We start from the raw sequence: 14,823 nt of genomic DNA, 5'->3' as shown, positions 1-14,823 counted from the left end.
CAAACTTCTTGTTATTTTTGTTAGACTTCTTGGACCTATCCATGGAAGCAAGGGTGTTGTCGGGTCCTCTTTTTCTACCAGGACTGTCCACCCTGATTGCTTCTGGGGTCGTAACCTTTGTCTTGTTGGCCGCATGGGAATCGTTCGTGAGTATGCTCTTCAAATGCAATCATCCTCTATACTATACGCTTAAATCCCTTGGCGGTCTCTGGATTATTATCATAGAATTTTTCAAACTACCACTTGTATTTGATCCCGTTGGTGAAGTGATCTATCACCTCCTTGTCTATGATATCATAGACATGGGCTCGTACCTCAGTAACGCGGTGATAATATTGCTGGAAGGTTTCATTAGTTTCTTTTTGCAAGCTCTAAGCTTGTTCAGAGTACTTGGGTGGGTGAGGATGCCGCAAAAATTTTCACAGAATTTGCGCTAAAGTTGTCCCATGTATCAATGGAGTTGGCTCGTAGCTTATCAAACCAGGTGAAAGGCACAATCGTCGAGTGCCATGGGAAAATATAACACTTTTATGTCACCATCGCCGCCTGCCAACTTCGATGGACTTAGAGTAGATGCGCAACTATTGGTTGGGTTCTAGTCTTCCCTGTCATACTTGGTATGGTTGGACGGCTTGAATTTGTAGGGAAGCCGGATAGAGAGTAGTTTGTTAGAGAAACAAGGGAACCTAGTCCGGTGAGATGCCGGGCTCTCTGTACTCGGACTTGCCTTTGCCTTCCCTGTTATTGTACTGGTGCCCATGAAAGGCTTACTGTGTGGCACCCTAATTCATGTTTTGGTTACCCTGCGGCCCTAGATGGGAGTGGGCAGGTACTTGTTGTTCTCCTCCTTGATTACCCTATGGTCCTCAATGACAGTGGGCTAGTGTACGCGCATCTGGTCCTCAAGAAGGGTTAGCTTGGGATGTCACTTTTGTAGCCTGCATCTAAAGGGTTGTGGATTCCAGAATGACTTTGAGTCATTGCTGGGATTTCTATGGCCGCCATCTCTTCTACCAGGGCATAGATGTTGGCATAGGGCATAGTGAAGACCCTGTGGCTAGCCACTTCCATGAACTTAGGCTTAAGGTTGCATGATGCAGAACCTCTGAGGGCATCACGGTCTTAGCGTTGTCGTTCTGCTTCTTCATCCCGTAGATGTTGTTCACATGCTGCCTCTATAGCTAAGCGTCATCGTTTAATGTCTCAACAAGCTCACTGATATCCATGCCACTCTTCCTTGCGGTGTTGGGCACGATTGCATTGAGCCTGTCGAGCTCTGTTCTTCCTTTCCCTAGCCATCTTCTGCTCACCCGTTTCTCCATTGGGTGGCGTAGTGTCCGGGGAGATGTCAGACAAGGTTTCCTCTCCATCTTGGATATTTGGTGGGTTAGGAATAGGGATCTAAGGTGGTTGCCCAGCCATAAAGACTTCTCTAGAGTGCCTCATGGCCGAGTGAGTTTTAGATTATGCAGTCGTCGTGATGTCCAAGATCTCTATAGAACCATGATCATTATTGTCTGCTGGAAGAGTTCTGCTATCCTGATAAGGCAAGAGTTCCACCATGCCAACTAGACAAGATGAATCTATTAAAGAAGTGTCAGGTTGAGCACATGGCTTATGGATGATGCCTCCTTCAGGTGTGATAGATAGAACCAAACCTCTCTAGGCACCCGTAAGAGGGATCTCTTGCTCAGACTACACAAGGTAGCTGATCATATCTAGATAGATTGAAGCTAAATTCTTGAGTCTGAGTGGAAAATGATCCGGGTCTTCATGTTGGACTTCAGATGGGATCTCCAGCCCGAACAAAGGTGACTTGTTCAAGCAGGAGTCGTGGTTGATGGTGACCTCCTAAGTTTGAATTGAATTAGAGATTGAGAGGTGCAAAAACTTCTCGGCGAGTTGATCCAGCGTGGTCGTCGAGACGTCTAGTGATGCTTGAAGCGTCGAGATCTCCATGAGACAACTTTGGAGCTCGCCATTGTCGTCTGCCTTACAGATCCAGAAGCCAAAGATGAAGGTGATACCCACCGAGAAAATCATGTCGTTGAGGTCCACCGAACTCTCAATCATGAAGTCGCGAAAGCCCCTACCTAGCATGCTAGCTATCGGAGTTTGATGACTGGCAACTCGTCATAGGGGTACCCAAGATGATGTTTGAAGGGCTTCGGCGTATGCAGAACTCAATAGTAAACACAAAGAGACGAACGATTTTAAACTGGTTTGGGACCTCTTGTCGAGTAACGGCCTTTACGTCCAGTCGGATTATAGCCTTTTGCGTTGGATTGATTGTATGATTGTTAGGGTTATAAGGGGGTGCACCATACCTCTCTTTATATAGGGGAGAGAGTAAGGGCACGTATCTAGTCCTAGTCGGTTACAAGATAAGAGTCCTAGTCCTATTATAGAATCTAGCTTCCATAGTAAGCCGACTAAGTTGATATGGAATAGCTTAAAGTCCATGCCACCTTGTCTCGCGTCCTTCAATAGATCATGGACCATCACAGGGCCCATCCAAGTAGTACCCCCGTGGGGAACCCCTAAGACCCTGGTCAAAGCTCTAGTTTGGTTTTGGTAAATTGATGAAACCCTAAGTGCTAACCAAGTTTATCAAAGTAATTATGAGATAGGTGGCACATTCCAAGTGGTGGAGCAAATGAAGATCATGACAAGATGATGATCAAGTGCTTGGACTTGAAAAGAAGAAAGAGAAAAACAAAAGGCTCAAGGCAAAGGTATAAGTGGTAGGAGCCATTTTGTTTCGGTGATCAAAACACTTAGCGAGTGTGATCACATTTAGGTTCGATAGTTGTACTATTAAGAGGGGTGAAACTCATATCGAAATACGGTTATCAAAGTGCCACTAGATGCTCTAATTCATTGCATATGCATTTAGGATCTAGTGGAGTGCTAACACCCTTGAATATGTTTCTGAAAATATGCTAACACACATGCACAAAGGAGATACACATAGTGTTTAGCACTTGGGAGCAAGGGTTCAAAACTTCATCGGCAGAGTGTACCGGATGCTGGTCATGTGGTGACCGGACTCTGGGAAGCAGCGTCCGGTCAATTATATAAGAAGGTGGTACTCTCGGCCTGAGACCGGACGTAGACGACCAGACTCTGGCTAAACACTATTCAACGTCCGGTCATGCTGATGTGGCGGTGCACAGAGAAGAGGGAGAGTGATCGAATGCTGGGCGAGTCCGGTCGGGCGTGACCAGACACGTCCGGTCATGACTGGAACATTACTGGAAGTGACCAGACACTAGGGTCCTACGTCCGGTCGTGAATGGAACCTCTCTGGAAACGACCAGACTCGGCAGAGGTGTGTCCGATCTTGGCACTGTGCTGCGTCTGGTCGTGACTTAACCATTGAGATCGAGCACTCAGCATTTGAAGCGAGGGATGATGTGGCAGCCATCCATTGACCGGACGCTGGTAGGGTGCGTCCGGTCGTTCTGACCGGTGCGTCCGGTTGCCCTGATTTTTCAATGAATAAAGGAGCCAACAACTCTATTCGTGGGGGCTCTCTATTTAAGCCCCATGGCCAGCTCAAGCTCACTCTCTTAGCCATTTGCATTGACATTGCAACCTTGTGAGCTTAGCCAAAGCCCTCTCACTCATCTCCATCATTGATTCATCGTCTTTGTGAGATTGGGAGAGAATCCAAGTGCATTGCTTGAGTGTTTGCATCTAGAGGCACTTGGTGTTCATGTTTCACTGCGGGATTCGTTTGTTACTCTTGGTGGTTGCCGCCACCTAGACGACTTGGAGCAGCGAGGATCGTTAAGCGGGGGTTGGTGATTGTCACCGGTTCCGATCGTGGTGATTGTGAGGGGTTCTTGACCTTTCCCCGGCGGAGAGCCAAAAGATACTCTAGTAAATTGCTCGTGGCTTGTGTGATCCTCATCTTATGTTGGTTGTGCGGCACCCTATTGAGGGTTTGGCATGTGATGCCAATTAGAGTGTGAACCTTCAAGTGAGTGAATTGCCACAACGAGGACTAGTTTGTCGGCAAGCAAGTGAACCTCGGTAAAAAATCATTGTGTTCATCATTTGATTCCGAGGTGATTGGTCTTCATTGGTATTCATTCTTGTGATTTATTGGTTCATTCCTTGACACGGCGGTATAACTACCTTGCTCTCTCTCTTTATATTACCGCAAACTAGTTATCAAGCTCTTTAGTGTAGTTAGTTGTGAGAGCTTGTTAGTTTGGTTAGTGTGGCTCTTTAGTTAGCCTTTGAGAGCACACTCACTTAGTGTAGTGATATAGCCATTGTGTGGATAGAGACTATAGAAACTAGACTTTGTGGTAGGTGGCTTGCATTTTTAGTAGGCTAGCGCAACACTCGCTTCGCCTCATATTTGTCTAACCGGTTCGTTGAGTGTTGTTGTAGAAATTTTTAATAGGCTATTCACCCTCCCTCTGGCCATTAGGACCTTTCACCTGGTCCGTCACAGAGAAACATGTTGCAATACACAAGATCAAATAAATAAATAAAGCATATTAGGTTTTGATGTCTTACATGCAACTGGTCCATTGATTCCCCTATGCTCATTTTTCTTTGTTCGTTTGCTAGGTTAGTTGATTGGGTTGGAAGGGTGCAAACTTTTACATTAGATATAAGAACACTTGAGAAAAAAATATTGCACATTTACATAGAACTTGTCTAGGTTTTTATAAGTTGTTTTTTAGTCCTAGTTTTTAACTGCCCTAATTCAAGCCTCCCTCTTAGACGTTTTTGTCCTCTTCACTAATATTGTTAAGTATTTTTTTCTTTCATCTCTCACTCTCTCCCTCGTCCATCTGTTCCTTACTCCTACCATCTCTCTTTGAGTTTGAAACTGCAAAATCTTCATTGGCGCCACACCACTCATGTTGTTGTGTGGCTGCCCGAGCCTTTGCATGTTGCGGCATCGTGTAGCCCACCTTCCACATTTTTGAAACTCTCATCAATAGGTGCGCCCAGTAAATAGGCACAAATTTAAGTTGGGTCAATCTACTGCATTCTTTCATACATAATTTATTCTTTATTGCGCTTGCATTTATTATAGGTCTTGAAATTATTTCATTTTAAGGTTACCCAAGTTTAATTAAATCTAATAAAAATAACTGAGATCCTGTTTGGATTGAAGGAGATTCTAGAAGCTCCAGCTTTGGATCCAACAAATATAGCTTTTGGTCAACTTTTACAACTTATAGATCTCCAAATTCTACAGTCTTATAAGCTGGGCAATCCAAGTTTTTTTTTTTTTTTTTTTTTGCTTCTAGACTTGATAAGACCTACCTACCCTTCACTTCTTTTTCCAACCTTATATGGGAAAAGACAGAGTATGGGTATTATGGACATTTTACTTCAAGACATCCTATCCTAACTTGTATAATCTATGGATCCTTCCCATCTCAGCTTTTAGAATCTAGATTTTCACAATCTAGCTTCTAGAATCTATCTTTTATAATCTATAGGGTATCTAAATAGCACTTATCTCACTATATTATTGACATGGACACTACTACAAATTACATATCCTGTTAAAATCCACATGTTTGCTAGTACATATAAAGAGAAAAAGGCAGCGTTGTACCATCCCAATGCATGCATGTGGTGCTTGAACTGCCGATGGACCGTAGCTGAACAACTGCCCATGATCCCAGTTGCGAATTGGCTCTATTTTGGTTTCCCACAACTAAAATTTAGCTACTAAAACTAATTATTAAACTTTAGCCATTCTTGTTTGATTCTAATAACTAAAAGTGACTAAAGATCATCAACAAAAATCAAATTATCTCTAATAAATGTTCAAAGCAGGGTGGGGACAATAATAAGGGACAACCCCTTTGTCCAGTGCGCACTTTAGCCCCGGACTAAATCCTAGCTCGTACTGTTGCCTGCTGGAGCTTCCTTCACAATACAGGCCGAGACGATCGTGTGACGGACGGCCAGGCTGCGGTGCTGCGATAAAAGACGAGCCACTTTTGGCTAGGGTATGTTTAGTTCTAAAAAATTTTGCGTAGTATCTATCACATTGAATCTTGTGGCATATGCATGGAGTACTAAATGTAGACGAAAAAAAACTAATTGCACAGTTAGGTGAGAAATCGTGAGACGAAACTTTCGAATCTAATTAGTCCATAATTAAACACTAATTAGCAAATACAAACGAAAGTGCTACAGTAGCCTGAACCCTAAAAATTTTACATCTAAACGCGCCCTAAAACGACATGGGATCCCAACAGTTGACGCCAGACAAAGCGAGGCACGCAGACGTCCGTGGGTTCCGTCGGCCCGGCCCCTCACCACTGCTGTGATGCGGGCCTGTGGCTCCTGCTGCGGTCGAGTCAGCCGCGCTCCTTTCCATCTCGCCGCTGCCCCGCCTGCTTGAGTGCTGGCTGCTGCCCGGGGGCCGGGGCCCCACGGCGTACTACTGGCCGACTGAACGGACGGTCGATGGAGAGCCAGACTGCCCTGCCCTGAGACCAGAGGGCGCGGCAGGGCGCGCCTCTGGCGGCGTGCACGCCTGACGGATGACCGTAACCTACCGGCTGCGGGGCAGCGGGGGGCTCCCACCTCGGTTGGCGCGCGGCCAATCCCCACGGCCGCAAGTACGCGCCGCCTGCGAGCACAGAACCCCGCTTCGTCGGAAGTCGGAACGCGACCGGGCCCCACGTCTTAGCGCTACGGATTTTTTTTTGTTTTTCAGCATTTTTTTTTGAAAGATTTTTACAAATACGCCTGTCGGGACCAATACTAGGTTATCCGAAGAGTAGCTAATGACTATCAATATTGATTCGTCCGCGCGGTCAAGAGTGCGACTACGCCTCTTGCCGAGCTCCGCCTCGTCCGGCCATCGAGGCCATAGGCCCTGCTTCGTCTGACCCATGAGGGTTGGCTCCGCCTCGGTGGGCTCTGTGGCCACGGGCTCCGCCTCGTCTGACTCTTGAAGGTTGGCTCTGCCTCGGCTGACTCCCAAGGGTTGGCTCCGCCTCGTTCGACGTTTAAGGGCTATCTCCGCCTCGCCCGACATCAGAGGGCTGGCTCCGCCTCGTCCGATCCCTCGGGCACAGATCCTTACAGAAGCTCATGACAACCACTACGGTCTAGAAGGTGTGACCCAAGGTCAAACTTCTCGAATCGTGTAGGGAGTGGTCACATCTCAACATGACCCGTCCTCGCGACATGTCATTCCAGGGAACTCACATCGCCCACAGCGACAGACGCGTGGTCACTGTGTTGCCTACTCCCTGTATAGCCGCTGATCAGCACGCTGGTTCGCCGCGCCGCCCGCCGGGGTGGAGTGGGACATGACGGCCCGCTGACAATGCCAGGACATGGCATTGTCAGCGGACAGGAGCCCGCCGTGGCCCTGTCATGGTCAGCGAACAGGCGCCCCGCGTGGGGCTATCCCTATCATCGCCTGCCATGTCAGCGGAGCCCGCACGAAGGAAAAGGAAGACCCTGTGACCCTGAAGGACTTCACTTGCCTCTCATGTCCCTCGCTCTCTCATCTATAACTTGTGCTCTTTCTTGGCCTATAAAAGGAAAAACATAGCACCCTACTAAGGGGCATCGATTCACGACATCGCACATTACACCGCATCACAGCAGAACCACTAGCATCAAACCTCGAACACATAGCTGAGCAGCGACCGAGCTCTCGGCACCCATTCGATCTTTCCATCATAGACTTAGGACCTATCCCTCTCTCGCCCGTTTATAACCCCTACTAAGAACTTTTCAGTGCTAATAACACGAGCAGCAGCCACGAACTGGACGTAGGGACATTCTGCCAGAACCAGTATAAACTTTATGTCTTTTTAGCACACCATCTAGGCCAGGCGCGTAATAATATAAATTTACTCGTTGGTGTTTACTCGAAACACCGACAGTTGGCACGCCAGGTAGGAGACTTTGCACATCCTGACATTAACATCAGGCCATGGATGACTAGTCACGGCATTAGCTGGGTCCTGGGTGCACACGTGCGCTTCGGAGACCTAGACTTCATCGTCATAGAGGAGGAAGAGCTGGCGCGGGCACCCATCGTCGTTCCACCCATCCACTCCACTGGCCTCGACACGATCACCGAGATGCTCAAGGAGCTGCGGCTGCATGCGCCGGAGGACCGTGCCCCCAGAAGCAGCCAGCTCCTCAACTTCAACTATGGAAGGTTGGAGCGTCAGTTCGGCATCTTCCTGGAACCCTCAACCGTCCTGGGAGGACCTGCGCCACCTCACCTTCTCATTAGCCAATGTCATGGCACAACTTACCGGGAGAAAGTCATTCTCCCCGGAATACCTCATCCAGAGCGCCCCGACAGTACTCCAGTTCGGTCTCTACAACGCCGCAGAGAAAGTTGGCCACCTTATGGCGCAGTGCATGATCCCATCCCCCGCAAACGATGAGTTCGCAGGGGTGATCGAACACGTCGTGGAGTCTTTCCATGACCTCCTCGCATAGGAGCCGGAGTCGCTCTCTAGCTCTGACTCCAGCAGGGGGAGCCATCACCCCTCTCGTGAATGCTTCATGATAGGTACCTCCGAGGGACATAATGAAACCATCCACGAGGAGGAGGCTACCTCGATGAACAACCTCGATGCGAGGCCAAGGGGGAGACAGCGACCGCACCTCGCATGTGGGTGGAGCAGCTGAAAGCCCAACACCAAGAGCTCAAGGAAGCATGACTCCAGCTCGAGTAGGAACACGCTAAGCTCAATCGGAAGATTGAGCGCCACGGAGACTGTGGGCGCGCACATGCCATGACCCACGATGTGAACCAGAGGATCATCGCGGATGATGAAGCCCTCCCTCACTTAGTCTGGGAGAGCCAGAACATCACCGCTGCGGTGGCCTTGCTCCGTGGCCTTCCAGAGGCCGCGACACCCGAGGATCATCGGGTCCACCATGTGATTCCCACACTGCTCGAGCGTGCGGCGGCACAGCAGACCGAGAGCTCGTTGTCTCAGCGACACGAGCTCGACACCAGCCATCGCACGCCCTTAGAGCGCCTCGGCAGGGATGCGTTGGTCCACCAGGCGCCACAAGATGGTAGGCAGCGCACCGCGATCCTGGTGCATCAGCGTCTCGACCGCAACCATGACGCACGCAACACCCTCGATGCCCGTAGGCATACCTACGACGACCCGAGAGAGGGAGCTAGCTACGGCTATCACCCTCATCGTGGTAGATGCTACGACAGCAATGAGGACCAAAGCTCGAGCACCGACCTGCCGGGGCCTCAGGCCTTCAGCCAACACATCGTCAACACTGCCTTCCCACCAAGGTACTGACCACCAACCAGCATCCCAAAGTACTCTAGGGAAATAAACCCCAAACTATGGCTTGAGGATTATCGGCTTACCTACCAAGCCAGTGGTGCGGATAATGACGATTTCATTATCCGCAACCTTCCATTGTTCTTGGCCGATTCGGCACGAACATGGTTGGAACACCTTCTATCTAACAGAATCTAAAGTTGGGCGGACCTGAAGGAGATCTTCATGGAAAACTTCTAGGGCACAAACAAGCGCCCTAGGAACCCATGGGACCTCAAGAACTACTGATAGAAGGCCAGAGAAACCCTCCGTGGGTACATCTGATGCTTCTCCCGGCAATGCAACGAGCTACCTAACGTCGTCGACGCCGACGTTATAGGAGCTTTCCTGTCTGGGACCACCTGTGAGTCCCTGGTTCATAGGCTAGGATGCAAGGGCTTGCGAACCACCAAGGAACTCCTCGACATCACCACCAGCCATGCCTCGGGCGAAGAAGCGGTTGGAGCAATCTTCGACCACCTCAAGGGCAAGGCGAGACGGGACGAGGACACCGGCGAAGGCTCGCTCGTGGCCGCCGCTGACCACAGGGGTGGTCGGAAGCCCGTGGAGGGCACTCTGAACCACTTCAAAAAACTACTCGAGGGCCATGCTAGAACCATGCCTTCCCCGTCAAGTATTTGTACAAGGACTGCGCCCTCATGAAGCGGTTCTTGTTCGGAGGCTCCAATAAAGGGGGGCACGGGAAGGACCCCGACCCAACCATGGACGACGCCAAGGAGAAGGACAGCGGCTTTTCAATGCTGGATGCCTGCCTCATGATCTTTGAGGGGTCGGCGGCCTATGACTCCAAGCGTAGCTAGAAGGTCGCACACCGCGAGGTCTATGCGACCGAACCAGCCACGCCTACCTTTCTCCGGTGGTCAGAGTCTGCCATAACCCTCGATTGGACCGACCACCCAGAGAGCATCCCATAATCGGGGAGATACCTGCTCATGGTTGACCTAATCATCGGCATGAAGCGGCTCACCAAGGTACTGATGGATGGAGGCAGTGGCCTCAACATCATGTACGCCGAGATGCTCGATGCTATGGGCGTCGATCGAGCGCGCATCCGGCCAACCAGAGCTCCTTTCCATGGCATTGTGCCTAGAAAGCAGGCCACGCCGCTTAGGCAGATCAATTTGTCTATCACCTTTGGGGGTCCGTCCAACTACAGGATGGAGACCCTCACCTTCGAAGTGGTTGGGTTCCGCGGAACTTACCACGCCATCCTAGGATGACCAAGCTATGCGAAGCTCATGGCCATCCCCAACTACACCTACCTCAAGATGAAGATGTCGGGCCCCAATGGGGTCATCATCATCGGCACCTCCTTCCAGTGCGCCTATGAGTGCAAGGTCGAGTGCTGTGATCACACCACGGCAATCATTGCCTTCGGAGAGCTCGTGACCATCAGGAAGGAGGTCACTCAAGAAGCGCCCGACCCCAAGAGGTCGACCAGGTCTTTCGAGCCAGCGGAGGGCTCCAAGGAGGTCCTCATAGATACCAGCAGCCCCGAGGGCAAGGTGGTGCGCATTGGCACCATGCTTTTCTCTAAATAGGAAAGTGCGCTCGTTGACTTCCTTCGCGTCAACAAAGATATCTTTGTGTGGAAACCCTCGGACATGCCAGGATTTTTGAGGGAAGTCACTAAGCATGCCTTGAAGATCTGCCCAGGCTCCAAGCCAGTGAAATAGCGCCAGCATCACTTTGATGAGGGGAAACATTGGACCGTCGGCGAGGAGATCACAAAGCTTTTGGCGGACGGATTCATCAAAAAAGTGTACCAACCAAAGTGGTTAGCCAATCACGTTCTTATACAAAAGAAGAGTGCGAAATGGAGGATGTGTGTTGACTACATGGGACTCAACAAAGCATGCCCAAAGGATCTATTTCCTTTCTCACGCATAGACCAAATAGTCGACTCTACCTCAGGGTGCGAAACCCTCTAGTTCCTTGATGCATACTCCGGGTACCATCAAATCGCGATGAAAGAGTCTGACCAGCTCACAACATCTTTCATCGCCCCCTTTGGATAGTTCTGCTACGTCACAATGCCGTTTGGTCTGAAGAATATTGGGGCTACGTACCAGCATTGTATGCTCAAGTGTTTCGGGGACCTCATCGGGCGGACCGTTGAGGCCTACGTTGACGACATCATGGTCAAGTCTAAATGGGCTGACCACCTCGTAGCTGATCTTAAGCAAACCTTTGCAAAACTCTAAGCAAACGGCATCAAACACAATACCGAGAAGTGTGTTTTTGGGGTCCCGATGGGCATGTTGCTTGGTTTCATCGTCTCCGAGAGTGGCATCGAAGCCAACCCGGAGAAGATTTCAGCAATCACGAGGATGGGCTCGATTCATAATATGAAGGGGGTACAGCGAGTTATAGGGTGCCTCACCACACTCAGCCGCTTCATCTCGTGCCTCGGCGAATGAGGTCTCCCTCTTTATCGACTTCTAAAGAAGGCCGACCACTTTGAATGGATGTCCGAGGCCCAGGAGGCACTTGACACGGTCAAGCAGCTTCTGAGGAAGGCTCCGATCCTGGTTTATCCTACCGATGGAGAACCCCTTCTGCTCTACATTGCGGCCACCACGCAGGTGGTTAGTGCTGCATTAGTAGTGGAGCGAGAAGAAGAGGGGCATGCCCTCAAAGTACAATGTCTTGTGTACTTCATTAGTGAGGTCCTATCCAACTCTCAGACCCACTGTCCCTAAATCTAGAAGCTCCTGTACGCCGTCCTCATCGCCATTTGGGTACTAAAGAGCTTATTGACTAACCTTCAAGGACCCAAGCAAGTTTGGGTACCAAAAAGGAATTGATCTTCTTTTGTGTTAATTACAAAGCCGGAGGAAGGCATTGGGTTGTTGATAGTGGGTGCACTCAACACATGACCAGTGATGCAAGAAATTTCAAATCAATCAACACAAATGGCAATGATAGTTATGATAGTATCACATTTGGCGATAATGGCAAAGGCAAGGTCAAAGGGCTTGGTAAGATTGCAATATCCAATGATATGAGCATATCCAATGTGTTGCTAGTAGAGAGCTTGAACTTTAATTTGCTATCTGTGGCTTAATTGTGTGATATTGGATTCAAATGCATATTTGGGGTAGATGATATAGAGATCATAAGTGTAGATGGCTCTAACTTGATCTTCAAAGGCTTTAGATATGAGAATCTATACTTGGTTGAATTCAATGCTAGTGAAGCTAAATTATCTATATGCTTGTTCACTAAGTCTAGCATGGGTTGGTTATTGCATAGAAGGCTTGATCATGTTGGAATAAAACAATTGAATAGATTGGTTAAGCCTGACTTGGTTAGAGGCTTGAAAGATGTTGTGTTTGAAAAGGATAAGCTTTGTAGCTCTTGTCAAGCCGAAAAACAAGTTGGAAACACCCATCCAAAGAAAAGCATGATGAGCACAAGTAAAGCATTTGAGTTATTGCATATGTACTTGTTTGGGCCAACACAATACACTAGCATTGGTGGTAACAAATATGGCTTTGTGATAGTAGATGATTATACTAGATACACATAGGTATTCTTTCTAGTGGACAAAAGTGATGTGTTTGCAACATTCAAATCTTTTGTCAAGGGCATTCACAATGAGTTTGAAACAACCATCAAGAGAGTTAGAAGTGATATGGTAGTGAGTTTAAGAACACTAGAATTGATGAGTTGTGTGATGAATTTGGAATTAGACATCAATTCTCGACCAAATATACTCCACAATCAAATGGCCTTGTTGAGAGGAAGAATAGAACACTCATTGATATGGCAAGGTCTATGCTTAGTGAGTACAATGTGAGTCAATCTTTTTGGGCCAAAGCTATCAACATGGCTTGCTATTGTAGCAACCGCCTCTATTGTCACCCATTGAAAGAGAAGACACCATATGAGCACTTGAATGGTAGAAAGCCCAACATTGCATATTTTTGGTCTTTGGTTGTAAATGCTATATCTTGAAGAAAGGCACTAGATTAGGCAAGTTTGACAAGAAATGTGATGAAGGATTTCTACTTGGTTATTCTACTACAAGCAAAGCATATAGAGTTTGGAATTTGGATAGTGATACTCTTGAGAAAGTTCATGATGTTGAATTTGATGAAACCAAGGGTTCACAAGTAGAAAATGAGAACTTGGAAGATGTTAGAGGCATTCAACTTTCAAATGCCATGAAGAACATGGATATTTGTGAATTGAGGCCTAGGCAAGTGAATGATGATGAAGATGATCAAGTGCAAGTGATCTCTAACTCAAATGTGCAAGATGATACAAATCAAGCTAGTACAAGTGGCTCTCATGACAATAAACAAGATCAAGTGGCTAGTACATTATCTCAACCTTTTGATCAAGTAAGTGCAAACAATCAAGTTCCAATCCCCCAATCAACCAATATTGTAAGGGATCATCCATTGGACACTATAATTAGTGATATTTTTATAGGTGTACAAATAAGATCAAGATTGGCTTCATTTTATGAGCATTTCTCATTTGTGTCATCTATTGAACCAAAGAAGATAGATGAAGCATTGAAGGATGTTGATTGGGTGAATGCTATGTATGAAGAATTGAATAATTTCATAAGAAATCAAGTATGGGAATTAGTGGAAAGACCAAAGGGACACAATGTGATTGGAACCAAATGGGTCTTTAGAAACAAGCAAGATCAAGATGGGATAGTAGTAAGGAACAAAGCAAGATTGGTAGCACAAGGCTATACACAAGTTAAAGGTCTTGACTTTGGAGAAACATATACCCCGGTTGCTAGATTGGAAGCAATTAGAATCTTGCTAGCCTATGCTTGTGCCCACAATATCAAGCTCTATCAAATAGATGTAAAGAGTGCATTTCTCAATGGTTACATCAATGAAGAAGTTTATGTTGAGCAACCTCCCGGTTTTGAAGATGACAAGAAGCCCGGCCATATGTACAAGTTGAAGAAGGCATTGCATGGCTTGAAACAAGCACCTAGAGCATGGTATGAGAGAATGAGGGACTTTCTACTCTCTAAAGGGTTCACGATGGGCAAGGTTGACACCACTCTTTTCATCAAGAAGATTGGAAAAGATTTATTTGTGTTGCAAATCTATGTTGATGACATTATATTTTGATCAACCAATCAAGATTTTGTGAAGAATTTAGAAAGATGATGGCTAATAAGTTTGAGATGTCCATGATTGGAGAGTTAAGTTACTTCCTTAGTCTTCAAATCAAGCAATTGAAGAATGGTACATTTATGAGTCAAGGCAAGTATATCACGGATATGATCAAGAAGTTTGGCATGAGTGATAGCAAGGCCATTAGCACACCAATGGGAACCAATGGCAACTTGGATAGTGATGCAAGTGGAAATATGGTGGATCAAAAATTGTATCGGTCTATGATTAGAAGCCTACTCTATGTGACCGTATCAAGGCTGGATGTCATGTTTAGTGTATGCATTGTGCAAGATTTCAAGCCTCACCAAGAGAAAGTCATTTGAAGG

At 47.5% G+C, this 14,823-nt stretch overlaps 1 protein-coding gene across 1 annotated transcript; it reads left to right on the top strand.

Moving 5' to 3' along the window:
* Positions 1 to 10,579: 10,579 nt before the first annotated feature.
* Positions 10,580 to 10,882, top strand: LOC136466153 (uncharacterized). The gene has a single exon (XM_066464607.1). The coding sequence runs from the start codon at positions 10,580 to 10,582 to the stop codon at positions 10,880 to 10,882; it is 303 nt and encodes a 100-aa protein (XP_066320704.1).
* The last annotated feature ends 3,941 nt before the right edge of the window (positions 10,883 to 14,823 follow it).

This window comes from Miscanthus floridulus, chromosome 7, assembly GCF_019320115.1.
Source record: "Miscanthus floridulus cultivar M001 chromosome 7, ASM1932011v1, whole genome shotgun sequence".
In the NCBI taxonomy this organism is placed as follows: domain Eukaryota; kingdom Viridiplantae; phylum Streptophyta; class Magnoliopsida; order Poales; family Poaceae; genus Miscanthus; species Miscanthus floridulus.
Note: the sequence above shows the minus strand (reverse complement) of the source record. Positions and strands in the feature narration are given on the sequence as shown.